A 15,772-nucleotide genomic window follows, 5' to 3' on the forward strand; every position below is an offset into this window, starting at 1 on the left:
CTTAAATGTACACTACCAGTCAAAAGTTTGGAATCAGTAAGACTTGTTTAATGTTTTTTTTTTTTTTTTTTTTTTTTTTTTTTTTTTTTTTTTTTTTGTGTTGTCTATTGTTCTAATTTTGGATGAGTTTATTTGATCAAAAATACAGAAAAAAAAACAGTAATTTTGCAAAATGTTATTACAATATAAAATACTGGTTTCTATTTTAATATCTGTTAAAATATAATTTATTTCTGTGATGCAAAGCTGAATTTCCATCAGCCATTACTCCAGTATAAAGCAGTGCATGATCCTTAAGAAATCATTCAAATATGGTGATTTATTATTAGAATTATCAATGTTGGCAACTAGGGCTGTGCAATTAATCACATTCGATTGTCATGTGCATCTCGTCAGTAAAGCCGGTCCCGTGATTAGTATTAAATCACCATCACCTGCTTTCAGATTGAGCGGCTTTCACTACACAGAGCCATAGTACACTGACAAACTGGGTGATATCGCGCTCGAAATCGAATACGATTCATCTGCGATTATGAGGGCGATTTTGCCTAATTGTCAGTGCACTACGGCTCTGTGTAGTGAAAGCCGCTCAATCTGAAAGCAGGTGATGGTGATTTAATACTAATCACGGGACCGACTTTACTGACAAGATGTGCACGACAATCGAATGTGATTAATTGCACAGCCCTATTGGCAACAGTTGTGCTGCCAAATACTTTTTTCAGGATTCTTTGATGAATAAAAAGTTAAAAAGAACAGCATTTATTCAAAATATAAATATTTTCTAACAATATAAATCTTTGCTATCACTTCTTAACGATTTAACACAGCTGAATAAAAGTTTTAATTTCTTCAAACTTTTGAACTGTAGTGTATATTGTTAGAAAATATTTCTATTTTAAATAAATGCTCTACTTTTTAACTTTTTATTCATCAAAGAATCCTGAAAAAAAGTATCACAGGTTCCAAAAAACACAACAGTTTCCAGTTTCCACAACAGTTTCCAGCACTGATAATAAATCAGCATATTAGAATAATTTCTGAAGGATCATGTGACACTGGAGACTGGAGTAATGATGCTGAAAATTCAACTTTGCATCACAGGAATAAATTAGAATTTAGTGTATATTAAAATAGAAAAAACATTATTTTACATCATAATAATATTTCACAATATTACATTTTTAATTTGATCAAATAAATGCAGCCTTGATGAGCATAAGAAACTCATTTAAAAAACATAAAAAATCATTCTGATCCCAAACTTTTGACCGGTAGTGTATATTTAATCTATATTATTGCGTTCATAATTGTTACATTAACAAATAATGTTAATGTATTTTTATATATATTCAGATTTGCAATTACTGTGTGTTATAGTTACTATAGAGAAGTTTCTGCTGTTAATAAATTTTAGTGGTAGCATTATCAACTACTGCAGCTTTGCTATTGTAACAACCTTAATTACTCATCATCAACACATGGCCAACAGGTTCAAACCTGATCCAATTGAATATCCAAACAAGAAACGCCAGCACCCATGCACACGTCATACCTGTTAGGCTTCTTGACTTGCCAGATCTGTGTGTGGCATAGCAGATGTAATCAGTGGGTCAGCCCTCTGTTCTTCACTAATGGATAATCTGGTCTCGGAGGCCTGCTTAGGTTTAATCCAAGGCGCTCCTTTTGTTCTCCCTCCCACTCAAAACCATCTCAACACTGCCTTCTTTCTACTGGGCCATCCATAAACCATGCTGGTGAAAATCCCTTTGTTGATGTAGTGAAGACAAAGAGCAAGCCGGCTAATGATTACTGACTACAGAGACGACCGAGCCGGGAACAAAAATCAATGGGCGCATCATTCAGCACATCTATAAATGCTTAACTAAACTCTATTATGTGGCTGAAATAGCATCTGATGCGGCGATTTCAAAGAAAAAATTAAGTTACTTAGGAGCAGCTTACTAGCTATTAGCCTACTATTATCGTATTGCTTGTCTGAGCCTGTGATTTGCGTCTTTACACAACCCGATTTGATTTTTCTTGCAGGCGGTGTTACTTTCTTTGTGGCCTTATATGATTATGAAGCCAGGACATCAGATGACCTCTCCTTCAAAAAAGGCGATAGATTTCAGATCATCAATAACACGTGAGTTCCTCAGCTTTTGCTCGTATGGCCATATCCATCCCAGGACGACATATTTTGAGTGTATATAAATGTATGTGTAAAATAATCCAGCTACAGGAATTAAATTTGGCAGGATTTATTTATTTAAAAAAAAAACATTTTAATCCATCATTGTATTCCAAGTTCATCGAGGACGAAATCTGTCTGGGTTAATGCGTTTCCATAATGGGCCATCTGTTCATCCACCAGCCAGGTTTAGCTTTCAGTAAACTGTTAAAAAATTCTTCCCTCTCTAATGACCCTGACGTTTTAATCATACACCTCAAATTCCTTCACTTCCCTGCATTTTTACTTTGTTGATAACACGGCCTGCAGACGCTTGTTGCTGAATTGTTTTCAGTTTATGGTGAAGGACGTGAACCTGATAACTGGCTTGTCTTTTGCTTCGGCCCACAGAGAGGGAGACTGGTGGGAGGCTCGTTCCATCAACACGGGGCAGAAGGGCTACATTCCCAGCAATTATGTGGCCCCTGCAGACTCCATCCAAGCGGAAGAGTAAGTAACTCCTCTCCTCCTGTGCTTATCCAATCATCTCATCCCTTCATGCCGTAATTAAGAGAGCGTGATAGCCGGTCACACGTATGCCAGGAGCGCTGGTGCTGACAAACACCCCAACAAAAGACTCTCTCTTTTTCAAATACAAACTTGGTCTGTCTCTCTGTCAGTGTTACTCCTTCTCACACATATTACTCTTGCTCTTTTCCTCCCTTTTTTCTCTGTTATACTTTTTTTGTACATGCATTTACTTTTATTTTTCGCTATGTTTCATTCTGTTAATGTTTTAACCAGTATTAATTTCAGTTTTTGAGTATTTCATCACCATATTCATTCATGAAAGATTATATATATATATAATTTTTTTTTTTTTTTTTTTTTTTTTTAATATATCCTTTGGTTTAAGTTCAGTTAATTTTTGTGAATCAATTTGTCTGTTTCAGTGAGCCAGTTCTGATTTGTTTGTAAAAGTCTTTGTGTGGTATTTCTTTATTCATAATATAGAGAAGATGTGTTTACTGGTTCATAGAAATTCAAACTGAATGAACATACCATTCTTCACTGTGTTCACTGTAAACTACTTTAGGAAACTATCAAGATGAAAACTAATTTGAAATCCTTTATATACACTTTAAGATACACATCTGTTCAAAAGTTTGGAACCTGTTACATTTTTTTTTTTTTATTATTATTTTTTTTTTTATTATTATGTTACATATAATAATAATAATAATAATAATAAAATATATATATATATTTCTTAATTACAAATAGAACTTTCTTTTCATGAAAACAATCCAGAAAAAATAAGTTTCCACAAACATATTAAGCTAAACAACTGTTGTCAACATTAATGATGATAAAAAATATTTATTGAGCAGCAAATCAGCATATTAGAATGATTTCTGAAGGATCATGTGACACTGAAGACTGGAGTAATGATGCTGAAAATTCAGCACTGTCATAGGAATAAATTGCATTTTAAAAAAATTAAATATTATATTTGATAATCTAATATTACTAATTATATTATGTAATACTATTTTATAATATGAGCCTACTGCTATTATACCATATTTTTGATCAAATTCATGTAGCATAAGGGACTTAAACGTTTTACTGACCCCGAAATTTTGAACGATAGCGTGTTGTTGTTTTTCATCCTTTTTTGGGTTGTTGTTTTTATTCTTTTACTTTTTTAAATACATGTTTTTTATAATTTGTTTAGAGCCCAGCAAACTTGGAAAATAAACAATTAATTTAGGTCACTAAGTGTTTTTTTTTTTTTTTTTCTTTCACAGAGTAACACGTCTTTAACACAAGTGTTCTTCAGGTGGCCTTTTATGTGTTCCACAAACTCTGATTTAAAATGGCTGGGCAAGTGATTATTTTCATTTATCTTTATTTCACAGATGGTACTTTGGCAAAATGGGTCGTAAAGATGCTGAGCGACTGCTACTGGCTCCCGGAAACCAGCGGGGCACTTTTTTGGTCCGAGAAAGTGAGACCACTAAAGGTAAGTGAATCGCTGTCCTTCTTAAGAAGTCCATCTTACTGCACTAGAGCTCAAAAACTAACCAGAGCAGAATTTTCTTCAACCATTCCCTCCTCTCCTGCCAGGGGCTTACTCTCTCTCAATACGGGACTGGGATGAGATGAAGGGAGACAACGTGAAACACTACAAAATCCGAAAGCTTGACAACGGAGGCTATTACATCACCACAAGAGCTCAGTTTGACACTCTACAGAAACTGGTGAAGCATTACACAGGTTAGCACATTCAGTTCAAACAATATTGTTTCTTGTATCTCCTTTCTGCTCAAATGGACAGAATCCCTGAATACCAGTCATGTGGGGATGGCAGGGTTGTGATTTGACGTTTAGGAGTCTCACTGCGACTAGTGCTAACAGGTGCCTGACATCTGCTGTGAGAAACGTGTCCCTGTTCACTCAGACTGTCAGTTAATCTTGGCCTAGTTTTCACAGGAGAACGCCTGAGAGTGCTTTTGACATCGACACCTCTTTGATCTTATGAGACGTTACGTGAGCGTCCTGCCACAGCGCTGTTGTTGTAGCTGACGTCAGTCCCCACAAAGAAAAACCATCAGATTCTCCTAATTGTGGTTTTTGTCAAGCCGTCAACCCAATGTTATGTTTACCTCAGCGGTTTAACTCTCGAAAAGCAGGATTACTTGACGTAAACTACATGGCAAAAAGTATGTAGACACCCTTCTAATCAAAGGGTTTGGCTTTTTCAGCTACACTCATTGCTAGCAGGTCCATAAAATCCATCATACAGCCACACAATCTCCTTAGACAAACATTTACAGTAGAACAAGGTGTACCTGTTCTGTTCCTGCTTAAAAAAAGCATTATGTACAAAGAGTGGTCCATATAGAAATGGTTTACCAGGTTAAGTGTGGAAGAGCTTAACTGGTCTCCACAAAGCCCAGCGCTGTTTTTGTTGTTTTAAAAATACACTTGATGTTAAAAACACCTTTTGGTCTTAATGGAAGAGCTTAACTGGTCTCCACAAAGCCCAGCGCTGTTTTTGTTGTTTTAAAAATATTTGTTTCCAGTCAAGACTTAGAGAAAACTTGTTCAAAAAAATTGTTGTGAACATTTCTGGAATTATAAATGAATGATAATTTAATAAAGGTTTTTTTGAACATTTATATCTTTTTTATGAAAGATATTGTTGTGAAGGATCTTTTAATGTATTTGGCTGTTTCTGAACATAAAAATAGAAATAAAAAAAAAAAAAAAAAAAAAAAAAAAAAATTGTGTGTGTGTGTTTGAAAAATACAGTAAAACATTTTATGACAATTTATATATTATTACGATAAAAAGTAATTTAAATAAGTAAAAAATTTTATGAAAATTTATTTGTTTTTGTGATAAAAAGTAATTTAAATACATTTTAAAATGTAATTTGGCAAATCTGATACTTCAGAGGCCTTCTTGCCTTGCCTTGCCTTTCATGTTGTTGTTTATGTAGTTGTTTATGAAAATAAAATTAAAAAATTTTGTTGTCTTTCATTAATTTTTTTTTGGATCTTTCTGGATTTTTATGATGGTTTTGTTTTTTTGTTGATACCGATTTTTAGCAATACTTTTTTTTTTTTTTTTTCTTCAGGATTCTTTGGTGAATAGACAGTTCAAGAAAGCAGCATTTATTTGTGATAAAAGTCTTTTGTTACATTAGAAATGTCTTTACTGTCATTTTTGAACAATTTAATGCATCCTTGATTAATAAAATATGAATTTGTATTTCTGAATTCTAAATAAATAAATAAATCTTACTGAACAGTATTGTAAATGCCAATTTTAATGAGATTAAATCCCATAGCAAAGTTGGTAAAACATCTTGCCAAAATCATGTCTATAATTTTGAAATTAAATGTTTAAATTCCCACTGATTGGTGGATTTAATTGTTTTCTGTGAGGCATTTCATGTAGCCTGTCACAGATTCATCTTATCTGAAGAATGTCAAGGCTTAATGAAAGGTCATCAGTCCTTGTCTGGCTCTCTCTGTGTGACCTGCTTCATAAAGATTTGAATCATTTGGTTGAAAGACCGTGATTAATGTGCTTTATAGTTGGATAAGTGATGAATGAATGGGTTTTGTCCTCACCCAGGTCATTTTGTAGCTTTTTTCTTTTATGATCCCCCCATGAAATTTGTGAAAATATCACACACCTCGTTTAATTAGAACTACATCTGTTAATTTTACTTAGTACTTTTCTCACTCACTATACTATTAATTTTTCAAACAATATTAGTTTGAGTTACATTTATTAACACAGGACATTATGAGCTGATCTAGATGAGATTGAGATTCAGTTGTTCAGCTGATTGAGTGTCTGTTGTCTGCATATTGGTGTTACAAGTGTAATTTACCTGACATCCTCAGGGAAAACTAGTCCCATACTCATAGCTTTGATGACCCTAATATTACTCTTATGTGTGTGTGTTTGTGTGTGTAGAGCATGCAGATGGGCTGTGCTACCGACTGACCACAGTGTGTCCAACGGTGAAGCCCCAGACTCAGGGTCTGGCTAAAGATGCATGGGAAATCCCACGAGAGTCACTGCGTCTAGAGCTCAAGTTGGGTCAGGGCTGCTTCGGAGAGGTCTGGATGGGTAAGACAAATGCGAATACAATGCACTTAAACTCACTCCCCAAAGCACCTGGCACACTTTACCCCACAGCTAACATCTAGTCAAAAATGCTTCAGTTGATAATTTATGGCTGAATTCATGGTTACTTGACAAAAATGATTCACAAATTATTAGGTACCACATTTTACCCGACTCTCCTGTACTGTTAACTTCATTTATATCTGTTGTTTTTGCAAATGCACCACAGTACTTAAGTGTTCACGTACTAGAGAGAGATGTGAAAGTGGGTTATTAAGATCCTTTGTCTTTCATCACTGCTCTTAAAGCTTGTCACGCTGCAAGCTCCAGCATGCCACATCACAGAAAACAATGTCGGGAATTTCACTTATTGTGTATGTTTGTTTCAACGTGCATAATGGGTTCCACATAACTGATTTGTCATTTGCTGGCAATCTGTGTCATTGTCATTTAAATTGTTTTCACAAAACTGTATGTTTTGGACTGACAAAGTAACATTCTTTAATTGTTTTGTAAGATTTCTTAAAGGGATAAGTTACCTAAAAATGATAATATCTTAACTAAATATGATAAAATACTCAGGCCATCTAGAATGTAGATGTTTGTTTCTTACTTGAAACAGGTCTGGAGAAAATTAGCATTACATCACTTGCTCACCAATGGATCCACTACAGTGAATGGGTGCCATCAGAATGATAATTCAGCTGATAATAGTTTCACAATAATCACAAAGCTTGTTTATATAAACTTCAGTTTTTTTAACTCCTTTCTGATATTTTTTCAAATACTTTTACTATGGATGTTTATGTTTTACCTTTGTTCACTTGTACATTTTCTGTCAATTTTAAGAATGAACACTTCAGTTCTGCTTTTTCTGAATTAGTACCTGGATTGCACACAATGTTTTTGGTGTAGCTGGTGGAAATTGTCTAGTCTATTGATTGTCGTAACATTCAGCCGTGTTTAAACAAATGTTTCTGAAGATAAAGGCTGAATCCAGTGGAGGTTTTCAAATTCTCATTTGTGGAAAAAAACTATCAATGCTTTCTTTTGCACTCATTTTGTTCTTTCTTTCATTTTTCCCCTAGGTACATGGAATGGCACGACTAAAGTAGCTATAAAGACACTGAAGCCGGGCACCATGTCCCCTGAAGCCTTCCTGCAGGAGGCCCAGATCATGAAGAAACTTCGGCATGACAAGCTGGTGCCCCTGTATGCTGTTGTGTCTGAGGAGCCAATTTACATTGTCACTGAGTACATGGGCAAAGGTAGCTTGCACTTTTGTCTTGTTCCTTATTTCTTCTGTGTATATTGATAAGCTCCAGACAGTGTGTGTGTGTGCGAGATGGATGGATGGATGGATGGATAGATAGATAGATAGATAGATAGATAGATGGATAGATAGATAGATAGATAGATAGATAGATAGATAGATTTTACATTATAGATACACTGAACAAAATTATAAACGCATTTGTTTTTGCCCCCATTTTTTATGAGCTGAACTCAAAGATCTAAGACTTTTTCTATGTACACAAAAGGCCTATTTCTCTCAAATATTGTTCACAAATCTGTCTAAATCTGTGTTAGACAGCACTTCTCCTTTGCCGAGATAATCCATCCACCTCACAGGTTTGGCATATCAAGATGCTGATTAGACAGCATGATTATTGCACAGGTGTGCCTTAGGCTGGCCACAATAAAAGGCCACTCTAAAATGTGCAGTTTTATCACACAGCCAATGCCACAGATGTCACAAGTTTTGAGGGAGCGTGCAATTGGCGTCATATATTTCAATTAGTGTGGTTCATATCATGTTTTTGATCCACTTTTAAACACTCAAGTAAAAATTTAAATTTTCTTCACTTTTTGCCTCTGTCTTTTAGGGAGTTTGCTGGATTTCTTGAAGGAGGGTGAGGGCAAGTACCTCAAGCTGCCCCAGCTGGTAGACATGGCTGCCCAGGTAAGAGAAAAAACCAAACATGATCCACTGTTAACCAGCCAGCTTTGTGTCCAGTGAACCTGGACGAGTGGCATCTCCCAGAGCGGCAGGGTTTCTGTTACAGCCTCCATCTGGCTGTCATATTTATTTAATATCTGATATGACATCCTGCTGCCTGTGTCTCTCTCCCAGGCACTATGATCCTCATTTCCCGCCTAATGCCTGGAGCGCTTAACCGCCACTCCTATGGGGCCACTTTACTTTAATGTGTCTACTCAATTCTGCTCTGTTCGCTTAAAAAGCTCGCCGTTGCTCTCTCACGTTCCTCTTTCCTACTGCGCTCTCTCTCTCGCCTCCCTGGGCTCCCATCGCTGCCGCATTGCTTGGCCGAGGCTTCAGTCTCCCTCTCACATCTCAGCTTATGAAAACCTTTTGGACAGTTTTGCTGTCTCAGATTGTTTGTTAAATTCCCTTAAGAATTTTCTTCCTGTTTTCTGTTTTGTCTTTTAAGCTTGTGTTTAGCAACCTATTTGCTTGCTGTATAGATTTTGCCCATAAGCAGCTATATGGACGTTGGTTAAACCATAGCTTTTTAAGAGCTGAAACTTCGATCATGTGCCACCTCATCTGAACCCATAAATGCAGTATTTCAGCTCTCTTAATAAAGGACTTCATGACTGGAACCGACATGTTGGCTTTTGTAAGAGCTTCTGGAGGCTTGATTTCCTGTCGTCTTGTCTAGATTGCAGATGGCATGGCCTTCATCGAGAGGATGAACTACATCCACAGAGACCTGAGGGCTGCTAACATCCTGGTGGGAGACAATCTGGTCTGCAAGATCGCCGACTTCGGCCTGGCTAGACTGATTGAAGACAACGAATACACTGCTAGACAAGGTACGTGGACGGAAATGCAATATTAACACATTCAGTAATTAGATCTGAAGCGATAATTACTTAATTGCCTGGTCATGCTTTATGTGATATTAGAAATAAATCATGATTATTATCGACATTAAATTCCAGTCACGTACTTCCATCCGACTAAGGGAATTTTAAGTGAATGTAGATGGTTTTTAGCCTCTCTTTCCGGTGCAGTGGTGCGTTATGTGAGCAGTGCATTCTAATGTTATAATACTGTAAAAAAAAAATTATATTATTTTATGACTAGAATAATATTCCACTCAGGTTGTGAATGGAAAGTGGATGAAGAATTTTTTCTTAATGATATTCTACTCCTGTGATTTTTATTTTACAAAGAATTAAGCGAAATTATGTATTTTATTCTATAATTATGATTAATATAAAACCAAAGAGTTGATTTTTAAATGAGGAAAAGAGCAAATTGTCACACAAAATATGCATGGTGAAATATGGAACTCTTTAGTCTGCAACAATGCTGCTACTAGCAACAAAGCTGTTGTGCTGGAAATTACAAGGCAATCAGCATCTAATCATGCACAATTATCTCACTTACTGTCTGAATCCATCATCTCCCAGAATGCACTGTGATTGTGTAGAGCATGTTGACCTGCCATTACCTACAGAAATGGTAAACGATAATTTTTCCCTGCAGGGAGTCTTGAGTGCCCAAAGGCTTCTGGGCAGTAAAGAAAATGGTACATCACATACTACAATCTTATGCTTTGTATATGCAACTGCATTTGTAGATGTTTCACTAATGATCTTTGCAAATCAATGAATCAATGTCTTTCAGTTTCTCATATACCCGGATTTGACACTTCATTGGTTATTACTGACTGACTAATTAATAAACTCACCTGTCAGAACACTTTAGATCAACACATAAACTGCAGACACGGTGAGCTTTAATGCTTGTGCAAGAGACAGAGGTTCAAATCCGGCTTGTGTTGTGTATGTTGCTGAACCCATGAACACAGCATCAATGGGTTGACATGGCAAAAAAAAAAAAAGATACAATAAAATTAATTACATTTTTTACCATGCAGATGCATTAAATTAAGTAATGTGGAGGCCTACAGGATGTTTTAAAATGCTGACATTTGCTTTGCTTTAGAAAGAGACATTGACTCTACTGCAGTAATTTAGAGAATGTGTGCCATTGTTCCTTCAGGAGCCAAGTTTCCCATTAAGTGGACTGCACCAGAAGCAGCACTGTACGGCCGATTCACCATCAAATCTGACGTCTGGTCCTTTGGTATCCTGCTGACGGAGCTTGTGACCAAGGGCAGAGTGCCATATCCAGGTGAGAATTTTTTTTTTCTCACACTCTTCAATTTAGGATAATTACCTGAGCATTTTCTGCTCCTCCTTTGAAAGTGCATGTAACCAAAACTTAGAAGATTCAAGAAGGTTGTAAAGAAATCATAAAAGGAATTGAATTGAGTGGTTTAATTCAAGTCTTGTAAAGAGGTATGATCACTTTATATGATAAACAATTAATTTAGGTTTTTATTTACTTTTAAAATCAATGCACATGCATGGAGCACATCACATATGGTAAACACGGAAGCTCAAATGTGTGTGTGTGATGCACAAGAACATAAGACTTAATGCTTTAGTGTGATGTGTGTATTTTATATGTGAAGAAATTCCTCAGTTAAATCCGTTCATCATATAAAGCAATTACATTTCTTCACACTATATTGACCTTTTTGTGTCAGTTTTGCTGACCTGGACTTTCGATGCAGAAACTTCTCAGGTTTCATTAAAAAATCATAATTTGTATTTCAAAGATTAACCAAAGTCTAATGGGCTTGAATGACATGGAGGTGAGTAAATGATAACAGAAATCTCATTTTTGGGTGATCTACCCCTTTAATATCATGCACAACCAGTGAGACGCACCTGAACCAGCTAATCATGGTCTTCAGGTTTACTCAAAAAAATCACAGGCAGGTGTGTTCGAGCAGGGTTGGGATCCAACAGATCTGCAGGTAGGTAGATCTCCAAACTGACAGGTGCAGATTCCACTGTGCCCCCTACTGGAGCAGAGAGGGACTGCTGGGTGTGTTATTACTACTCCGAAGGAGCCATCTGGCTTAGGCGGGCATGAAGGACTGACTGGGCACCAGTTCTTATTTACCACCATCTGTCTGTTCCCTTCCTGCACCCGTCCCTCACACAGCCCAGTCTGTCATTTGTAGTGCTTACCTAAAGCCTCTCACTGATGCTTCACATCACAAACCCAGTTAGGCTTTCATCAATCATTCAGTCGTACACTATTAGACTCAGTCCATTATTGATGGGCATCTGCTTCCATCCAGAGCCCTAGAAGAGGCTGGATTAATGTGGAAACTTCACTCAAGTGTGGGCAATGTGGCTTGGTGGTTAAAGAACTGGGCTGGTTGCCTAAAGCTTGTAGGTTTGAACCCCAGTAATGGAGAGCCTTAAACTATCAGCATTTTAACCTTGAGCAGATGCCCTTTGGATGTTAGTGTACACTGTTCAGCTGTTCAGGTTTGAATTGTTTCAAAGTGCAAATACTGGAGTGAAAGAAAAAGTTTATAATCTGTAATATATGACAGTGCTTTGCCTTAAAGGGATAGTTCACCTAAAAATTAAAATTCTGTCATTAATTACTCACTCTCATGTCGTTCCAAACCCGTAAGACCTTCATTCATCAAAGGAACACAAATGAAGATATTTTTGATGAAATCCAAGAGCTTTCTGACCCTTCATAGACCGCAACACAACTGTAATGTTCCCAGGTCCAGGAACGTAGCAAGGAAATCAGCAAAATACTCCATGTAAAATACTGTCCACAGTGGCGAGAGACTTGATGAGGAGGAGAAGTGTTGTTGAATAAAGTTATTTTTGTTTTGTTTGCACACAAAAAGTATTCTTTTTAACTTCGTAAAAAGCTTTCCTTGCTATGTTTCTGGACCTGGGAACTTTACAGTTGTCTGTTGCTGACTATAAAGGGTCAGAAAGCTCTCAGATTTCATCAAAAACATATTCATTTGTGTTCTGATAATGAACAAAGGTCTTACAGGTTTTAATGTTTTTAAAGTTTTAAAGTAATTAATGACAGAATTTTCATTATTGGGTGAACTATCCCTTTAAGCATTTCCATCCAAGCCACAACAGTAAGCCCAGCAGCTTTTTAAACTTCCCACTTAACATAAGATTTATTGATTCGAGTTTAGCACATAAGACTTATTGTTGTGAGTCATTATGCAAGCGAGTGTAAATGAAAGTAGGCTGAGCTCAAAAAGGTCACTTGGTGTTTCTTGCATGCATAAAGAATCCTTCCTCTGAGAGAGCTCTCGGATACAGTCGACCCACTGATTTACACTTCCTGTCCTCTCACGCAGCACCAGACTGTCTGTCCCCTCTGTCCTCAACGCTCACGTCCTCTGTGGGTTCCAAGCGAAGTGTCCGCTGTAATTACACACCCCTCACATCCTGTCTGAGACAGTCTGGCCACTGAACAGTGGGCGGTTACACAAACTGACTCTGTATCAACTGTTTTTCAGGCATGGTGAACCGAGAGGTGTTGGAGCAGGTGGAACGGGGCTACAGGATGCCGTGTCCTCAAGGCTGCCCGGAGTCGCTGCACGAAATGATGCGGCTCTGCTGGAAGAAGGAGCCAGACGAGCGGCCCACTTTCGAATACCTCCAGTCCTTCCTGGAGGACTACTTCACCGCCACTGAGCCACAATACCAGCCTGGAGACAACCTGTAGAGACCTTCTACAGGACCCAGAGACTCACCACCACGTGCTAATAAGCCACCGGGACGGTTCCTAAACCCATTGTGGCACCTCCTCCCTACAGCTCCCCTGCACACCTGTCCTTACAGAGATGTTTTTGTTTCTTTCTTTTCCCCCCAGAGCCAAACTTAAAAACTCGATTGGTGCATCTAAAACATATCTTTCACTGCAGATACAGGCTGTTCTCTGCCTGAGGATGTGTGTGTGGCCGAGTTGACGAGGGTGTGTGTATGAGCGGGTTTGGAGCGGGACCACATCACGCTCCCAGAGTTCTGCTGGAGTGATTCCCTGCATTGCAGACAGAGGGAGCTGTGAAACAAGCGATGAGCTTAGTGCTGATGGCTGGTTCACAGTTGCACAAAATCAGCTTTTTCTTTCATTTTTCTTTATTTGTTTTTCCCTCCCTTTTTTTGTCTGTTTTCTTTTCCACCCTGAACATTAAATCTTATTGTAAAATCAGTTTTTATTATTTTAAAGTTGTTCATTTTTCTTTTCCTCCCTTGTTTTTAATTTTATTTAGTAGTTTGAGTAGTTTATTAAAAGTGACCAATAACTGTGGTTGAATTGGTTGGCGCTACCAGTGACAAGTGCCATTGCTGGGACGGGAAAGTGAAAGTCAAAGAAGGACAGAGAGAATGAGACGCATGAGGGCATTGGCCGTTCTGAATGTATGAGAGCTTGAGTTTAAGAAATCAGTAACAGGGGCAGAATTTGTTTTTCTCTAAAATGCTTTTATAGCAAATCATGATTTTAAAAAAGTACCTTCATTTCAGTTTCAATCTCTATGAGAGCTTGAAATCATAACCTGAGAGATGATTCATATTGGAAAGCCTTCGCAAAACATTTCTGACGACTGATCGCCATTTCAGCCAGCTGCTAATTTTCAAGCAAAAAGTCATTTATAAAATCGTATTTTTGTCAAGAGACCTTTGATTAACAAAACACTAGACCTGACCAGTCCACACATCATTCCTCATGCTGCTGTTGAGACCCGACAGGCCGCAATATCACAACAGCAATGCCTGAGTTGCTTTTATTTATGCACATCAGCACCCACACTGCCAGGTTTGTGTTTTTTTGTGCCAACACATTTGTAGTGTTGCCAACCTCTTGGTACCAATTCATTGTTCTCTCATGTACACTCCAATAAATGAACAACAGAGATTTATTGATCTTTCACAGATGATTTCATGCATAAATATTTCAGTATATTTCAAGAGAGCCATGGTTTCTTCATCTTGACATGCGAATGTGAACTTGCTCAAATTATTTCACACCGATCTTTGTTTTTGACCAGGAATCAGAATAACAAAGCCTTTTTAACTCCCATGATGTACCACGTTTGCTGCTGGTGGAGTTGTTACATTTCCTGTTAAGGCGTCACTGTGAAATATTCAGGTACTACAGATAGAGACCATTTACCAACCAAAGTTTGATGGAGTCAGTAAAATTTGCCTTTCTATCCTAAACGCATTTTAAAAAGTATGTGATTGATGTTTTCCTTAATCTGTTAAAATGGTACAAGTCTAATGGAGAGGGCAAATCAGACATCATCATACAGCCATACAATTTTTGCACCACTATTACAGATTTAGTCTTAATGTTTGGTCATGTACTGTCTGTAACAGGTTCATTTTATCCTTGACAAGGAATTGAATGCACTTGGGATGAATCAGACCGATATCATTTGGAGGGCTAATTTGTTGGTTTCTTCTCCCTTTTTGTCGTGTAGCTTTTCATATGTAGCGAGAGGCCTTGCTTTTGTCTATCCTGTATGTGAGCCCTTTGTCCTAGGGACTTTATTGTCTCCTCCTGTATCCAGGACATCCACTAGACATCTCTCCCATCACCACCTCCTGTTTTACAAGGGCTACAGGCAAGTTTGTGCAAAACTCTGTTATTGATTTTTGTTCTTTGTGTCAAAAAAAGAAAGAAAATACTCTAATGTAAGGTGAGGGTCTCCGCTCGCTACAGAGTTTGATGAGGACGTTTGTTGTGAAACAATGGTTACGATTACTAATCTGAAGAAATTGTACAGTGAAAAATAAAGTTTTACGTAATGCTTTTAACTCTATGGGGTTATTTGTAAATCATGTGTGTTTGTGTTGTTCAGTCTTTTGAACTGGAACTTGAAAATTTAGGAAAAGGGCATTGGGACTGAACAGAAACATGGAGGGAATTTTGCAATATGAGTGCATATCTCACAACCTGGCTTTATTTATTACTGTAAGTTTCTCAAAAAAAAATTTCTTTTACTCTGAGACAGAACCAAAGTGTTCAATGGAAACATGCTCAAGAATTAAATTAGACAT

The 15,772-nt window shown here is 37.3% G+C and overlaps 1 protein-coding gene across 1 annotated transcript in view; it reads left to right on the forward strand.

The window, feature by feature from the left end:
* Positions 1-15,529, forward strand: part of LOC109083950 (tyrosine-protein kinase yes-like) — a 32,093-nt gene extending 16,564 nt beyond the window's left edge. Inside the window, exons 3-12 of the mRNA XM_042718419.1 lie at positions 2,050-2,149; positions 2,585-2,683; positions 4,096-4,199; positions 4,304-4,453; positions 6,671-6,826; positions 7,912-8,091; positions 8,710-8,786; positions 9,508-9,661; positions 10,860-10,991; positions 13,225-15,529. Of these exons, the coding sequence (XP_042574353.1) occupies positions 2,050-2,149; positions 2,585-2,683; positions 4,096-4,199; positions 4,304-4,453; positions 6,671-6,826; positions 7,912-8,091; positions 8,710-8,786; positions 9,508-9,661; positions 10,860-10,991; positions 13,225-13,433 (1,361 nt within the window). The 3' untranslated portion in view covers positions 13,434-15,529. The remainder of the gene's footprint in view (positions 1-2,049; positions 2,150-2,584; positions 2,684-4,095; positions 4,200-4,303; positions 4,454-6,670; positions 6,827-7,911; positions 8,092-8,709; positions 8,787-9,507; positions 9,662-10,859; positions 10,992-13,224) is intronic.
* The last annotated feature ends 243 nt before the right edge of the window (positions 15,530-15,772 follow it).

Source organism: Cyprinus carpio, chromosome B2 (assembly GCF_018340385.1).
Source record: "Cyprinus carpio isolate SPL01 chromosome B2, ASM1834038v1, whole genome shotgun sequence".
Taxonomy (NCBI): domain Eukaryota; kingdom Metazoa; phylum Chordata; class Actinopteri; order Cypriniformes; family Cyprinidae; genus Cyprinus; species Cyprinus carpio.